The sequence below is a fragment of the Lonchura striata genome, chromosome 6, assembly GCF_050655825.1.
Source record: "Lonchura striata isolate lonStrDom1 chromosome 6, ASM5065582v1, whole genome shotgun sequence".
Taxonomy (NCBI): Eukaryota; Metazoa; Chordata; class Aves; order Passeriformes; family Estrildidae; genus Lonchura; species Lonchura striata.
The window spans coordinates 27,485,817-27,501,564 of NC_140708.1; the positions used below are offsets into that span (position 1 = coordinate 27,485,817).

The 15,748-nt window shown below is 59.4% G+C and overlaps 1 protein-coding gene across 1 annotated transcript; it reads right to left on the reverse strand.

Annotated features, from left to right (window-relative positions):
• Nucleotides 1-417: 417 nt before the first annotated feature.
• Nucleotides 418-14,526, reverse strand: PPRC1 (PPARG related coactivator 1). The gene is made up of 14 exons (XM_021536387.4): nt 14,353-14,526; nt 10,388-10,531; nt 10,098-10,253; nt 9,592-9,708; nt 6,527-9,218; nt 6,060-6,113; nt 5,622-5,682; nt 5,188-5,273; nt 4,230-5,022; nt 1,882-2,049; nt 1,654-1,717; nt 1,328-1,449; nt 1,044-1,195; nt 418-748 (listed from the first exon to the last, which is right to left on the reverse strand). Exons 1-14 carry the CDS (start codon nt 14,491-14,493, stop codon nt 645-647), a joined length of 4,854 nt encoding a protein of 1,617 aa, XP_021392062.2. The 5' UTR covers nt 14,494-14,526; the 3' UTR covers nt 418-644.
• Nucleotides 14,527-15,748: the final 1,222 nt, after the last annotated feature.

A 15,748-nucleotide genomic window follows, 5' to 3' on the forward strand; every position in this document is an offset into this window, starting at 1 on the left:
CAGTGGGCTCGGAGCGAGCAGAGCCCTGCCCGAGCTCGTTCCCAGCCCACTGCCGGGAGCGGCGCTGGGGGATCTTGCACTGCCCCCCCGTGGCCATTGCAGGTGCTGCAGGCGGCCCCAAAATGGCTGGGAGCCTCGGGGCGCCAAGTCCTGCAGAGCCCAAGAGACTGTCAGAGCCTCAGAGAGCCATTCACCCCGTGCCAGGCCCCACTGCAGGCTGCCACAGTGACAGTCACACACTTGGTGACTTCAGTCCTGCCCCACTCTCCCCAGACATCCCACTCCTGTGCCCTGTCCATGACCTGTGCAACATTTCACGAGGCCGTACCACAGGCAGAGTCCCTGGGGTCTTGAGGGGGACACAGGCTGAGCACACACCTGGGAATAGCCCACACAAAGGAGAAAACAAGGCAGTGCTGCTGTTTGAGCATCCGTATTTATTATATGTTTGGGGCAAGCCCAGGCTGCCACTTGCCTGGACTGCTCCAATTGAAGGCCAATGACCCATCCTCCTTAAATATTGGTTATAAAACAAATTTTTTTCCTTTTTCATTTTATTAAAAATCTCATCTCTCTCTCCATACTTTTTTTGCCTTTTGTATTTGAGTATAAAAGTGGGGGCGGGTGCTCCGCCTTGCCTGCCGCTACCTCCGCAGGCTGCGCTGTGCCTGCCGCAGCAGAGTGTCAAAGTCCAGGGAGTCAAACTTGCTCTTGACAGGAGCTGGGTCAAAATCCTCACGGTTTGAATCTGGAAGAGATGGGAAGAGCCTGTCTTGAGCCCAAGGAAACACTGGCATAGTTCTGGCCATTGCCACAGCACACTTGTTTCACCTGCCAGTCTCTAGACCCAGAGTTGGGCCAGCCTCCAACAACAGTGCTGGACAGACAGGGAGCCCCCATTCAATCCTTCAGGGCAGGACAGTTCCTGGATACGGCTCTGCTGCCAACCCTGACTGACCCCAAGGATGGGGACTTCTGCGCCTCTGGAAAGAAGAGAAGGACCCGGGAAGGCCAACCCCCAACTTGGAAGTTGTGCAACTCACCCAAGTCAGCATAGTTCCTCCTGCAGAACTGCCGGCGGCCACCAAAGCACAGGTCGAAGGGCTGCTCATCTGGGCGCCGCAGCTTGTGCCCACTCTCGATGGCGGCAAAGGCCTCCTCAGCATACCGGTAGGTGACGAAGCCATAGTTATCCCTGACATTGGAGGAGATCAGCAGAAAGTTATGTTTGTCCCCCTTGGTCTGCAACATCTCCTTGAATAATGGGAAAAGGGCCAAGAGGAGTCATCCCTGAGAAGGGACTGACCCATCTTCCCACAGCTCTTACCCCTCGGAGCGGAAATGCAGGGTACACTCCTCAATGTCCCCAAACACAGAGAAGCGGTGCCGCAGCTCTGACCGTGTCATCCTGCTGGGGATCTTGCCAATAAACACAACTCGCCGCTCCTCCTACGGGCAGGGATGCCCCATCCATGAGCAGGACCATTCACACAGAACACCCTTCCCTGCATGGCCTCCCACCACACTGTGCCCTGGCCAGGGCCTCCCAGCAATGCTGCTGGCAAGGCTGAACCGCTGTAGCTTTTTGAAGTGACAGAGGGGCTATGGACCCCCAAATTTCCAGTCCCAGACTCCCAGCCCTACATCACTCACTATTGCACGTTCCTTCTGGAGGATCCTCTGCCTTTGGTAGTGGTCCTGTGATTCATAACTGTATCTGTCAGGGCAGAAACCAGACACATGAGCTATGGAATCATGGGGATGTCAGAAGAGTGATCCCAAACACAAGGGAGATCTTGAAGGAGTGGGTCCATCCCTCCTCCACAGGAGGCTGGGAGATGGGTTGGAGAGCTCACACTCCTGCAAGATGGCCATGCTCACCTTCTCCACCTGTTACTCCTCCTGCGGGGTGAGGGGGAACGGGACTGGCTGCGGGATGTTGACCTGGATGAGTAGGAGGATGTTGATGATGAAGACCTGTCTCGGGACCTGCCACATGACCCACAGCTGGAGCGAGAGGAGGACCTGTGGGAACATCTTGAGCGGTACCTGGGGGAAGGAGAGATACAGCTGAGCCCTTCCTCTGTCCAGCATCATGAGGCTCCAAAGTAGAAAAAGGTATCCATCATCCCCATAGTATCCAGTATCCCACTCAGACAGGACCTATCCCCAGGATAGGGAAGCCTCTGCCCAAAATTGCCAGGGCAGAAACAACACTACAGAAATGTTGCTCCATTTGGCTCCCAATGCCACAGAGAAAAGGGAGCAAGCTCACAGGAGGCACAACTTCTGAAGAGCAAGAAATAATCATGGAGGAACTGTGAAGCACAGGGCTTTGCCTGGGAGGGCCCAGAAATGGCTGGGATTTCTGTGCTGAGCCCCACACAATGCACAGGACAACACTATATCCATGTCGTGCTCAACTGCAAGGGCTTCTACAGCAGGACCAGGGAAAGCTTGAAGACAGCAGGATTGAAACACGTCTGGGATTAAGATGTGCTGCCTCCAGCCAGGAGCACACTCCCTCTCCAAACATGCTGGCCCATAGGTGGTGCCTGCCATGGGCAAACCCAGGCCTGGCAGGGCATGCTGCCTGGCTCTGCCACATATTCTCCTGGAGGACAGCAAATCAGGGTGGCACAGTACATGGGGACATTTTCCAGCACAAGGCCAGCTGATTTGCTGGAAAGCCAAGCAAGACATGTTGCTTGACAATCCCCAAGCTACACATCCATGGAACATGGCACTTTTATACCTCCCCTTTCAAACTCCAGCCTCTGCATTTACTGGCCATCAATGAAAGGGTCTTGGTTGGACAGGCCCCTCATGCCCAGGGACATCTCCAGAACCGGCTGAACACTGGGAGAACAGCAGAAAGAGAAATCCTTCACCAGCTCCAGTGCCTCCCAGCCCAGCTGGGACAGGCTGCACATCATTCAGATGCACAAGGACTCCAAAAGAAATGCATCCCACAGAGTCCAAGGTGTCCCACTTTCCTACACAGTAACTGTATAAGGAGAACATGGAGCCCCCAAGGCAGCCAAGCCAGACAGGTTTTTCCCTGTTTGCCTCTAGCAGCTCCCTGGAGAGCTCCACTGTGGCTCCTCTCATTTCTGTACCAAGGGCTGCAGCAGCTCCACAGCACAAATATGAACACCTGCCATAATACTCCAGAAAAAGCATCCAAAAGCAAATATGCAGCCAAGGACTTGTAACATGGTCTGGGTGTTCCAGAAGGAATAAGAAAGTCTGGCTCAGCAGTGGTTTTGTAGGCATATGGGCCAGATATGGGCTTCAGCAAGAAATGGGATGGGTAGGGTGTTGCTGCAGCTCCCCCATCCTCTGTGAGACAAACATCTCTTCAGAAGGAACACAAGGCCAAAAGCATCAAATCCAGCCGTCTAGTAGGACCATAAAGATGTGTCTAGGCTCTTGCAGAAGACCGGCCACTGGACAACTGCCTGTCTTAGGTTGCAATGAAAGACGTTACCAGAAGTATGTATTCTATCACCACCTGTTGAAACCAGGTAGAGCAGTGTTCTTTATCTCTTCCATGACCCTGCTTTCATAATTCTGGGGGTGGGGGGAGTGGGGGGGTATGGGGCATATCCTCTGTTAAAACTAAGTGGGGCAGTTTTCTTTATCTCTTCCATGACTCATCCCTCCATCCAGGGAAATAGCTTCAGCTAATGGGCCATTGACTCTCACTGCCTAAAATTACGTCATCCCATTGTGAGATGCTCCACCCAGGGGGAGGGGCCAAGCATTCCAACCTAAAGAAAAATCTGGTATTTGGAAACCCAGGGGAGCCCTTTTCCACTGGATTCCCAGAGGAAGACCAGGCCCATCTACACCATCACTGGCCCTTCAGAGGAAAAATACACCCTTCTACACGATCACTGCTTCAACAGAACCACACCTGTCACTCCAGGAGGGCTGCAGCCACTGTTTAATTTGATTGCTCCCAACATCCTGACCAACACGGTGTCAGGTTACATTCGGGCTCTGTCAGTCTTTTACTGCATTTTTGTTTTAATTTTCCTAGGAAAGAACTGTTATTCCTATTCCCGTATCTTTGCCTGAGAGCCCCTTAATTTCAAACTTATAATAATTTGGAGGGAGGGGGTTTACATTTTCCATTTCAAAAGAGGCTCCTGCTTTCCTTAGCAGACACCCATCTTTTCAAACCAAGACACTGCCCCAAGAGCAAGCAACAATTCACTGCTTACCTTCGCCACCGCTTGGGAGGTGGGGAGAGAGACCGTGACCGGGATCGGGAGGACGAGGATGAAGATGAGGACTCACTAGCTCCATCCGAGCTGGAGCTGAAAGAACGGCTGGCACGGCTCCGGCCAGCCCTCCAGCTGTCAGCTGAGGGGCTGGGCGAGTCCTGGGGTCTCCGGTAGCAGCGTAGGGACCTCTTGGCAGCAGCATGGCTGGGCTGGGCACTGGGAGTCTGCACCTCCTGGTCCCGGCAGGGGGATGCAGCTGGAGACAGGAGCACTGAGGTGGGGGGACTGCTACACTCAGTGGTGGCCTTGTTGGGGATGGTAGTCCGATAATCCAGGGGAGCTAGGCAGGCCATCCCCAGGGGCTCTGGGCTGTGCTTCGTGGTGGTGTTAGGGGCTGGTGGGGTGGGCTCAGGTTGGTCCAGCGTCCGTTTGGTTAAGGAGGTGATGGGTTTGATAGTGATGTCCCGGTGGTGTTTGACATTCCAGCGGGAGCCACCTTCGGCAGGGGGCTGCGTGGCAGGGATATTGCTGCTCTCAGGCCGTGGTGCACCCAGGATGCAGTAGTCATGGTCTCCCGAGCAGACGTGGCTGGGGGCTGTGTTGGCAGGGGCTGGCACCATGCTCTTCACCTGGATCTTGTTTGGGGGCAGTGGCTTGGCTTTCATCAGCTTGGCTGTCTTCTGGGGCCCTTCCTGGGGCATGGACCCGGGTGACTTGGTCTTGGCCAGCAGTGAGACAACAGGCAAAGGCTTCCAGAGCTGGTGAGGAGGTGTTGCTGGGGGCGTGAGGCCTGAAGAGCACCAGAACACTTACAAGAGCAGCCCTTCACTGCAACCCAGGCAGCTGGGGCTCCCTCATATCCCAGCCCCCCTCACTCCCAAGGTGTCCCCCCAGACACACAACAGCCCTGCCATGACATGGCAGACTACCCTCCGTCGCCCCAATTATTTGTTACCTGCCACATTGGCCAGCTCAGAGGCCTGCAGGCCATCTGGGGGCTTCCTGTCCTGTTGGGTTGGTGCATCCTGCTGAGTCTCAGGCCTGAGAATGGGAAAAGAGCTTTGTTAAACACAGCAGGAAAAGCCCAGCCCCATTCCCCACTCGTGAGGCACCCACTCAGTCTGCCCCACTGGCCAGTTCATGAAGATTGAGGATGCCAGAGAGCTGCAAGCATAAAACTTGCACAGCCTGGTCATGCCCATCACTGCTTGTCTCAAGTTTTCTCCCTAAGTGCCAGCTCTGTCCCAGTCCAGTGACAAGCCCAGCCCCTCCTGGGGCAATGGACACAGCCCCAGCAACTTCAAATCCTGCCAGGACTGAAAGCTGCCCTGTGCCTTTGCTCTGCTAGGCTCCAGGCTGGGCACCAACTGCCAAAGTTTTGATACTCACCCAGAGCTCCCTGTCAGCTGCCTTTCCTCAGGGGGCTGTACAGGAGTTTCCTCCTTCTTGGCTGAAAAGACAACAGGTAGGTGAGAGTGGCAACAAGTGGGGCTGAAGAACAGGGTCAACAAAGAACCCCAGGAACAGCTCAGAAGAGCACAGCACCTGAAACCCAGCTCCCTGAAGAAAAGAGCTGCACATCCTTTTTCCTTTACAGATCTTCACCACCCTTTTGGTTGCCATAGGGACCCCAGGTGTTTCCACAGGCCAAGGATATGGAGGCAGAAAACAGCCACAGGACAAAAGACCCGGGCAGGGTAACATGAGCCCACAGGCAGTAGCATCACAAGCCTCCCACTACCACCCTGACACAAGGAGCATGGACAGCTCAGGGAGGCCAGCATGGCATGGAGGGAGCCCTGTGGGGACTGCATGCCAGATCCGCACCTTCAGACTTCTCAAACTGCTCCAGCAGGCTGGACAGGTCGGTGGCTTCAATCCCTGAGCCAGAGAGAAAGCACAGCAAGTCAGATCAGCTAGAATTCCCCCAGCACTGCAGTGATGCACCCCAAACCCATTCTCCCCCTGCATCAACCTCCCTGGATGGTAAGGCAAGCACTGGGGAGGAAAAGCAGTAGCAAAGCCTGCAGCAGATATGCATCTCCCACAAAGATAGGAGCAACCAGCTCTGCAGTCCCAGATGGGAGTAGTTTCAGGACAGTCAGGCCAGACCATCCATTGTAGGCAACATCCTAGCAGAGTACTGGAAAGAGACTGCAAGCCTGTGGGCATGGCTTTGCCACCCTCACCCCCAGAAGTGCCAGGAACCAGTCTTGCTACTCAGGTTGCCGGCAGCACCGCAGCCTTGCTGGCTGCTGACACTCAACCCAGCATCCTGCAGCCCTCCCACTCACCGATCTCGCTGATGAAGGCTTGCACAATGTCCTTGCTGCTGTCTCTGGGCTGGGCCGGGCTTAGGAGTGGCTGGTGCCTCCATGGTCGCACAGTGGGTGCCTTGGTGGGAAGGCTGCTTTCTCGACCTGCTTTCCGTGGTGGTGCCACAGCCTGGGAGGTGGCTTTTTGGCCAGGCAACTCCTGCCCAGCAGCTGCCTTGGGCTCCAACAGGGCTTTGTCTTCTGCCTCCTTCCCTGGCTCAACAGTCTTCTCCATGGGGTGGGTGCCAGGTGACTCCCCAACAGGGGCAGGAAATACCTCTGCTGGGCAGCAGATGGCAGCTGGGGGAGCCTTTGGGAGCTGGTTGGGAGTTGCAGCTTGGGACTCCTCCAGAGGCTGGGTGGGGACAGCCTGGGGGACTGGCACTGCAGGAGGGACCCTGCTGGGCTGGGGAGTGGCAGCTGAGGGGGCTGGCAGGGGCTGGGCTGGGGCCAGAGGGGTCTTGGGGAGGGAGCTCTCTCCTGCCATCCGTGCCTGCCTCCTGGGATCTGACACCCTGCCAGCCGCCGGCCTGGCCGGGCCACCTGCAGGCCCCATCTCGCTGGTCGGGGCAGCAGGTGACTGCGCAGGGAAGGCTGGTGGCTCCGCACAGCTGAGCATAGGGGCAGCAGGAGACTGCCCATGCAGAGGGGCTGTGCCAGGGTGGCTGCCAGCTGGGAAGGCAGTGGCAGCCTGCACTGCTGCTCCGGGGTCCCTGTATGCAAGGGAAGGCACCGGAGGCGGCATGGGGATTCCAGGCCAGTAGGATGGTGGTGCCCACCCAACTGGGCCATAGGGGCCGAATGGAGGCGGGGGTGGCAAAGGTGGAGGGGGCCAGGCCATGGCTGGAGGTGGGAGGCCAGGCATCACGTGAAAAGTACTGGAGGAGCTGGTGCTGGGTGGTGGGGGCAAACCCATGGTCTGTGGACTGAAGCAGGGCCAGGAAGGCACTGGTGGGTAAAGGGCATAAGCACCGGCAGAGGCTGGCAGCATCCCAGTGGGGGCCACCCCAGCAGCTGAGGGCACATTTGGTGTGACGAAAGGCATTGGTGTTGATGGGGGTGGTGGAGGGGTGGCAGGTGCTGGGGCTGAAGTCAGAGCAGCGGAAGCTTTGCTGGCATGAGAAGGGACAGCAGCAGGGCTGGTGGGTTTGTCTGGTCCCTTCTGAGCATCGTCTGCCTCAGTGGTGGAGCGCATGGGTGACACCAGGCAGGGGATCTCTGCCAGCTCTGTTGGAGGCTCAGGGACACTGGGCCACTTGCTGGCCACTTGCTTCTTGCCTTCCTGGCTGCCACTCGTGCTGGGCTGACGGTGCAGCATGCGGATGCGGTACTCACGCAGGCTCAAGGCCTTGGGTTTGGCTTCCTTAGGCAGGCCCTCACTTGGCTCTGCTGCTGGCAGGCTCTGGGCAGGCTTCAGCCCAACACCTTGCTCTGGGAGCTGAGAGGCAGCCTCCAAGACCCCACTGCTCTGTCCGGCAAATGGCTGCGCATCTCCCTCACCCTCAGCATGGTCTGTCAGGCTGGGATGTGCAGCTGCTGGCTGCCCCTTCACACTTGGTGCGGTCTTCTCCAGGGCCACATTCACGGTTTCTGGTGCTGGCTCCTTCTGCAGCTCCTGCTTTACCTTCTTGGGCAGGAAGGCCCCTGCTGTGCTCTGAGGCCTGCCCCGGGGCTGTGGTGCCCGCTCAGCATGCAGCTCCATCTGCCCCTCCTTCCGGGCTCGTTCCAGTTGCTGTGCCAGGAAGTCTGACACCTGAACAGAGGGACACTCTGCCCGTTGCCGGCTGACGGCTGGCTGGACATGGGGCTGTCCAGAGCCAGCAGAACGGAGACGGTGGGCTACAGAGTCCCTGCCAGGCCTGGTCTGCTTGCTCTGGTCCTCCTCTGCTTTCTTTTTCCGACTCTTCCTTGCTCTCTCACGGCCCCGACCCTTCTCAGAGCATTCACGTTTTCCACCTGCTGGGGCTTCTGTGCTGTGCCAGGAGCTGCTGTTGGGACCTGAGGCTCCAGGTGCCACTGACTCCAGTGGGGAGGTGGCCTCTGGAGTAGTGCATGAAGGCTCCTTCCCAGGCAATTTTTCCTCTTTCTCCTCTTCCACCCCATTTTCCTGCGTTGGAGCTCCTGACAGCTCCCCTCGATCTTCTGGGATTGACTCCTTGGTAGCCTCCTCTACTCCCAGGACCTGGGACTCCAGGTCAGGGGAGCTGGGAGTCAAGCGCTGCAGAACCACAGGGATCTCCACACTCTCTCCCTCTCCAGGCACAATTTCCAGCAAGACAGGACTGCTCAGAAGTTCCTTGGCCACAGGCTCCGTGTCAGGGTCCAGGCACACAGTGAAGGTGGGCAGGCAGTAGGGGTGCATGGACTTCACCAGCTCACTCAGGGATACGTCACCTGTGTTGATGATGCAGGGGTCTTCATGCTCCTCCAGCGCCGCTCCTGCCTTGCTCACATGGAAATCCACAGCTTCCCTGCTGCTGTCTAGCTCCAGGCCCAAGGCAGGCTCTTCCTCTTCTTCCTCCCCATCACTGCGCTGTGGCAGGGGCTGCTCTCGGGCTCGGTGCCAGCCCACCTTCTTCTCCACTCTCGGGGTACTGCAGACTTGCTTCTTTGGCAGCACTGGGTCCTCAAGGCCATGAGTAGCACGCTCCCAGGCCACATCTGTGTCAGTCTGGGAAGGGGGACCATAGCAAACATCAGTTCCTGGGCTTGTAGCAGCACTCCCCCAGGACAGCCAACTGGGTCTGCTGCAACACTACAGCATAGCCCCACGGCTGACAAAAAGCTGGGACACGTTTGACCTGCCCAGTAAAACACAACAGAGCTGGAAATCTGACACTCCTATGGGAGCATCCCCAGTCCCTGGCACCCACCATGTGAGGCAGACCCTGCTCCCACTGCCACTGGTGCCTTGCAAAAGCATCGTCTCAGGGAAAGGATGCCTGTGCCAAGAGGGAAGGCTGGGGCTGGGGGCTGCAGCAGAGGCAGTTATCCCAGCACTACCCCAACACTGCTGCTTCAGCTTCCCCTGCTCAGCTGCTCACCTTCCCAACCACAGAGACACTGCTGCTGCTGCTGAGAGGCCTGAGAGCCTTAGGCTGTTCCAGGGTAGAGCTTTCGCACTCCAGCAACGGGCGGGATAAAGTGAGAAACTTCTGAAACTGGAAAGATGGACAGAAGATAAGACAGTGGCAGGTATGCGCTGCTGGAGGGGACAGGCCACCCCTGGCCCCACAGTGCCCACGCACTTCACCCCACAAAGCCCAAGAGCAACCAGCCCTGTTTCACCCACACCGCACGCAGCTCCCATTGGGGACGTGCTGCTCCCCAAAGCCTCTGGCACATCTCTGGCTCTATATAAAGACTCAAGCGGGAGGCATGGCCTCTAGAGCACTACTCTCACATTGGAACTGTCATGAGAGTATTTCTCAGGGTACTGGAGACCAGGCTCCACTGCTTCAGGGCACCCTCATGCGAGGATCTAGCAGAGCCCTGCTTGAGCATCCTCCCATGGGCTCTGGGGTCAGGCTGCATCTGCCCCCCAACTTACCGAGGGATTCTCCCGCTCACGAGGTGAGGTCAACAGCTCTGCATCCATGATGGTATCAAAGGGGGACAAGGTCTCATCATCCGTGCTGTCCAGGATCTCTGTGATGGCAGTCAGCAGGGACAGCTCGTTCTGTGCATCCAGGCAGGTCTTGCCTTGCTGCAAGGGTAGGGATGGTCTCAGAGGGTACAGCCCTAAGACCTGGACATTGAGGACACTGCCATCACCCCCACCCATGCCACAGCCAAGGCCAGCCCGACCTCCACACCCCACATCTGTGTGTGAGCTCCCACCTCGCTCAGAGAAAGATCCTCAATGATGGAGATCACAGAAGAGTCAAGATAGTTCTGCATTGTTCCCAGGATCTCTTCAGCTTCTAAGATGGTTTCTGCATCCAACGATGTTAAGCTCAGGTCATCAGCCTCAAGGGAAAAGCACTGTTGAGGAGCATGGGGAGCCAGTAAACACTTTGCACAGCCCCACTTACCAGCACAGATTTCCTCACAGTACACATGGGCACCCGACAGCCTCTGCTGCAAACTGTGGCTGGGCACCCCCAGCACCCTGAACACTCAGGGGAAGCAGGTGGGACGCAGCTGCAGATCAGAAGGTGGCATAGGGGACCTTCTCCCTTGCTTTTAGGAGAGTCAACTGCACAAAGGCCTGTGCTGCTTTCAGCCCGAGACTCTTCCAATTACTCAGGATGCCTCCACACCGAAAATTTCTGCCTGATTCACTCTGCATCTGCATGACTGGGAAAGATGAATGGATGAAACACCAGGCTCTACCCAATACCACACAGTGGTCGTGCAGGACAGGGAGGGGACAGGCTAGCTCTAGCCATCTCATGGACTGTCACGCGCTCCTCCAATTCTGGCTGTTGGCGCTTCAGATGAGCCCAAAACCATTACGAAACTCATAACAAAAGTGCAGGAGTCAGCAAGAGGGGTGCAGCCAGCTGCCACTGCTGGAGCCCTACCCCAATATCTCTGCTGCAGGCTACAAGAGGATATGGTCTGTGCTTGCAATCCACGACCAAACCAGCTTTGTTACTCTTCCTCCTTCAAAATCCCAGCACCACATCCTTTCCAATCCCCCATAAACCTTCAAGGATGCTTGGGTAACTTCAAAAAAGTATTTGCACTGCACCCCAGGGTGTCACACAGCCATGCTGCAGGACGGCTAGGAAAAGCCAGGTGCTGGGCAAGGGCAGGGGCTGCAGCCCCCAGCTGAGCGGAGCCACAGGATGTACAGAGCAGAGCAGCAGCGCAGGCATGCCACCGGCACGAGACAGGATGGGAATTCCTGTTTGTAGATGGGCTTAGGCAGAGAGATAATGGAGGCTGGGAAGATAAGGGCACCAAGGACAGAGCCCTGGGAGAGTACACCTCCCTCCCAAAGCTAGCTGGGAGCAGGCTGTAACCCATCTTCCTGCCCTTGGAGCAGCACCAGTACTGTAAGAATACAGCCGAGCCTTCGGGGATGCACATTTAATGCAGTTCACCTCTGTATCATGTAGGTACCCCACCTTGCATGAGCCTGTGCCCATGCAGAAAAATTGTACCTTGCCCCTAAGAGAAACTGCTAATACTTTGAAATCCTCTTCTAGCAAGCAGTAAACTGCACCAGAGACAGCAGGCATTTCACAAAATAGATGTTTCTAAAATACAACAGTACCAAAGCCACATACCCAAACCCCTGGTCCCTGGGGTTCTTCAAAGACCCTCTCTGATAGGACGAAGCAGGCACTGCTGGCCACAGCACAGCCAGGAGCCCTGTGCAACCCCAGAGCACAGGCACCCCAAGACCAGGCTGGGAATCAAAGCCAGGACATCCACAGCAATGCTTTGAAGCTACCCATCCCAAATTCTCCCAGTCTGTGACATGACAGCCCGAAGGACCAGGGGTTTGGGGCTCAGCAGACAGCTTGCCAGCCCAGAGCAGCCTCTCCCAGGACCCTCTGCCTGGAAGTGGAGCCCACCAGTGATACCAGGACAGCACTCCACTCCACCCCACCATGCAGATCAGGCTATGGAGCAGTTTTAGAGCAGTTTTCCTGCTCAGCATCTCCAGCCCCCTCCCTCGCCGGCGCTGGCTGCTGGTCAGCGCGCAGCGCAGAGCCTGCTGGCAGCTCTCTAGGCGCAGCCTGGCTGCGATTCCCGACCAAGCCTCACACAGATACTGGGAGGACATCCAGGCTCACACGCCCAGCCCCAGAGTGCAACCCTGAGTCAGCGGTGACCGGCAGGCAGAGGTACCCGGGCCACCAAAGAAGCCAACACGATGGAGCACCAGCAGCTCAGGGACGGATGCATATGACCCCTGCCTGTAGATGGCAAAGAGATCCGAAGGGACACCCCGGGGCTGCACAGCCCTGCCCACCTGGCCACAGGGCGATTCTCCCCAAAGAAAACATGTAATAAAAGGTTTCCAGCTGTGAGCAGCGCTGGACATTAGGAGGGCGGGAAGTAAAACCCTCCCACTCAAATGGCCTCTTCCTGTGGCTCCTGCCCGCAGCCCGGGAGGGAGGGAGGGCAATCTCCCATGCCTTCCTCGACTCCCTTGACTCAGCGCCTTGCAACAAGGAGTCTCACAGCCGTGAGTCACCGGCCTGGGCTGTATTCCCCCAGGATTCCCTTTGATCCACCTGGGGACGGGCACCTCCTGCAGCCCTCATCACTTGAGCATCGCTTGTGCGTCGGGGCGGGGGTTCGAACCAGCCCAGCCTGCTCCAGCGTCCCTGCCCGCTCTCCTCCCTGCCAAAGACCCCTGTCACTCCTAGCCCGGAGGGGCGGGGGAATCCGCCTGCCTTCCTTCACAGCTCCCTGCGTTTGCTTTAGGCAGCGCTGCAGGGAAGAGGGTCACGGGATTGTTCAAGGACAGGCTTCGGCTCTGGCCACGCTGTGCCCAAGCAACCAGCACTGCCGGGGAGAAGGGAGGATGCCCACAGCCCCAGAGTGGCCTTTGGGCACCAGGGTTCTGGGACTGGAGCTAACTGCTCGCAATGGACGCAGTCTAAGCGAGGCCAGCAGCTCTGCCGGCACCCACCCGGCACAGGGTACGCTGCGCTCGCTGCTCTGGTCCCCGGAAGGGACAACAGAGGCCCCCGCAGGCCGCTGCTGACACGTGTGCCCGGCGTGCTGCGGCTACGCCCCGAGCACAGGGCGGCCATGGTCCCCGGCTGGCTGCCAAGGCTGCTCTTACAGCGCCGGAGCTGCCGGCAAGGGCGCGGGGTAAGCCCGGGAAGCCGGGGGGCTCCGCCCGGCGAGCGCGGCACAGCCAGAGGATGCTCCGTGGATTCCTCTGGTGCTTTCGGAAAACATCAGGCGGGAACACACCTCTCTTCCTCCATACGCAGCCCACTCTGCTCGCGTCGGGGAGGGGCGAGACGGGGTTGGCGTCCTCCAGCTCGGGGTCGGGGGCATGGGGGGGGATCTCCCCCACAGCCCCTCAGCCACGCAGGAGGCGGAAGCCTTTTTTTCCCGGAAAAAAATCCCGACAAACGCACAACACAGGTGCCCCCGCGTCCCCTCCTGGGGTGCTGCATCCCCGTGATCCCCAGAGTCCAGTGATCCCCGTGAGTCCAGACAGCAGCACACTCGCACCCAGCCCAGCCCAGCCCCGCCAGGGGCCCACCGGGGCCGGTGACAGCGGCAGCACCGCGCCCCACACCTGCCCCGGCGCGGGAACCTCTTGCTACGAGATAAAGCCCCGCTTCCCGTGGATAATTTCTCTGTACGGCTGGGGGAACCTCCCCCGGCCCGGACCACGTTCTGCAACCAGAGCTCCTGCCACCGAAACCGGCGGATGTCGGTGTCCCAAACCGCACCAGCCCCAGCTCACTGCGGCCGCAGGTGGCAGAGAGCGGCGCCGGGATGGAGGGACCGCGGGGGAATGACCCGAGCGGCATCCCCTGTCCCCCCCCACCCAAGGCCGGGGTGTCATCTCCCGCAGGGGACACCAAGCCACCCGTCTCGCCGGGTCCCGTGGCCGCGGTGCGGCCCCCCTAGCTCCATAATCTCCCGGCGCCAACATCCCACGCCGGCGAGAGAGCTTCGGGCATCCCACTCCCCCACCCAAAGAAAGGGCACCCCACTCCGGGGGCCAGCGGAAGCGTCGCCAGCCCATGTTGAGACCCCCGCCCGCCGCCGGTGCGGCGGGGCCCGCTCCGGCACACGTGGTGCAGCCGCCGCAGGAGCCGCCCCGGCCTCCACGTGTCACGGCACGGCGCGGCCCGCAGCGCCCCGCCGCCCCTTACCTGCAGAGGGCTGCCGGCGCGGAAAGGCGGCTCGCGCAGGGCTCCGCCGCTCGCCAGGCCCCGCGGAGCGGCCGCGGCGGCGGCACCACCGGCCCCGGCCCCGCTGGCGGCGGGCACCGCTCCGCCCCGCCACGCCGCCATCTTGGCGCCTCTGCTCCCAGCGCGGCCACTGCCGAGAGCGCCACGTGACCGCCGCCCGCCCCGCACTACAGCTCCCGGCGACCCCCGCGCCGCCCCGCCCGCGCGCGGCACGCCGGGAGCGCACCCTTTTGCCGCTGGCCGCGCGCCGAGAGGCGGGCACCAGCCGGAGGGAGAGCCCGGCCTCGGCAGCGCGGGCGGCCATCTTGAGGGCGGGCAGAGCCCCGGGCTTCGCCGCCATCGCTGCGGCGGGCGGGGCCAGGAGGGCCGGCCCAGCCCCGCGGGGCGCGGTGGGAGGGGCGGCGCGGGCGGGACTGGCGGGAAGCGCCCCCTGGGGGCGGGGCAGGCGCGCGTTTTCCCGCGGCGGCGCGGCCCGCCCCGCCGGCTCCGGCGCGCACGTGTGCGCGGCCGGCCCGCCGGTCCAGGGCTGCTGCGGGCTCTGAGCGGCCCCTCCGCCTGAGGTGCGGCACTGCCGTGGTGCTCCATTGAGCCGAACCTCGTGTGGGGCTGGTGTGACACGCGCATGTGGTGGGCACAGGGGGGATGAGAAAAACTATCGGGTATGAAAGAAGGGATGGGCACCTGAGCTGCCGTGCAGCCTCCTGGCACGGCAACGAGGCGGGGCACCCGTGCCCAAGTCACTGCTTGTGCCTAGCCTTGCGCTGTTCTCCAAAGCTGGCACACAGAAAATCACCTGGAAAATGTGAAGGAGCCAAACTGGCCTTGCTGGACAGATTTGCTGTCCAGCCTGGCTCCCCAGGAATGCAAGGGATGCCGGTCTGCACAGGTGCTTTGCCTGGCCCTGTTTGGTACTCTCTGTTCAGGAAGCCCAGGGTCCCTTTGGGTACTGTCACTTCCCGTGGCTCTTCTGGCTTACAGACAGACAGTAGGATCATCTCATGGAGTTCAGGGATGTGCTTACAGCAGCACAGGTGCAGTGTGGACATGGCACGGGAACTCTGAAGTACACAGTTTGCCTGGCAGGAGGTAATTGTCCCAGCCTCTACCTCAGTCCCTGGAGCACAGGCCTGCCCAGGGCAGATTCCCTTGGAGATCCAGAGGAGAGAACTGCTTTTCTTGGCCCTGTGTGCCTGGCCATTGGGGTGAACTATGCCTGACACATGGAGCCTCATCCTGCTCTCCTTCCTTCCACCCCTGCCACAAAGGACTTTAAAACGTGATCACTCACCACACATCACTTCCTGCCTCACAGGGGCTGCTCTTCCCTAGCCACAAACACGCTCTCTGTCCAGGGGAG

What these genes read in the sequence shown, in the direction of transcription:
- PPRC1 (XM_021536387.4), bottom strand. Translation starts at nt 14,493, where the DNA reads ATGGCGGCGTGGCGGGGCGGAGCGGTGCCCGCCGCCAGCGGGGCCGGG. An exon ending in GTGTCTCTGTGGTTGGGAAG is followed by an intron (nt 9,219 to 9,591) that starts GTGAGCAGCTGA and finishes CCCCCTTCCCAG; the next exon opens with ACTGACACAGATGTGGCCTG. An exon ending in GAGGAACTATGCTGACTTGG is followed by an intron (nt 749 to 1,043) that starts GTGAGTTGCACA and finishes CATCTCTTCCAG; the next exon opens with ATTCAAACCGTGAGGATTTT.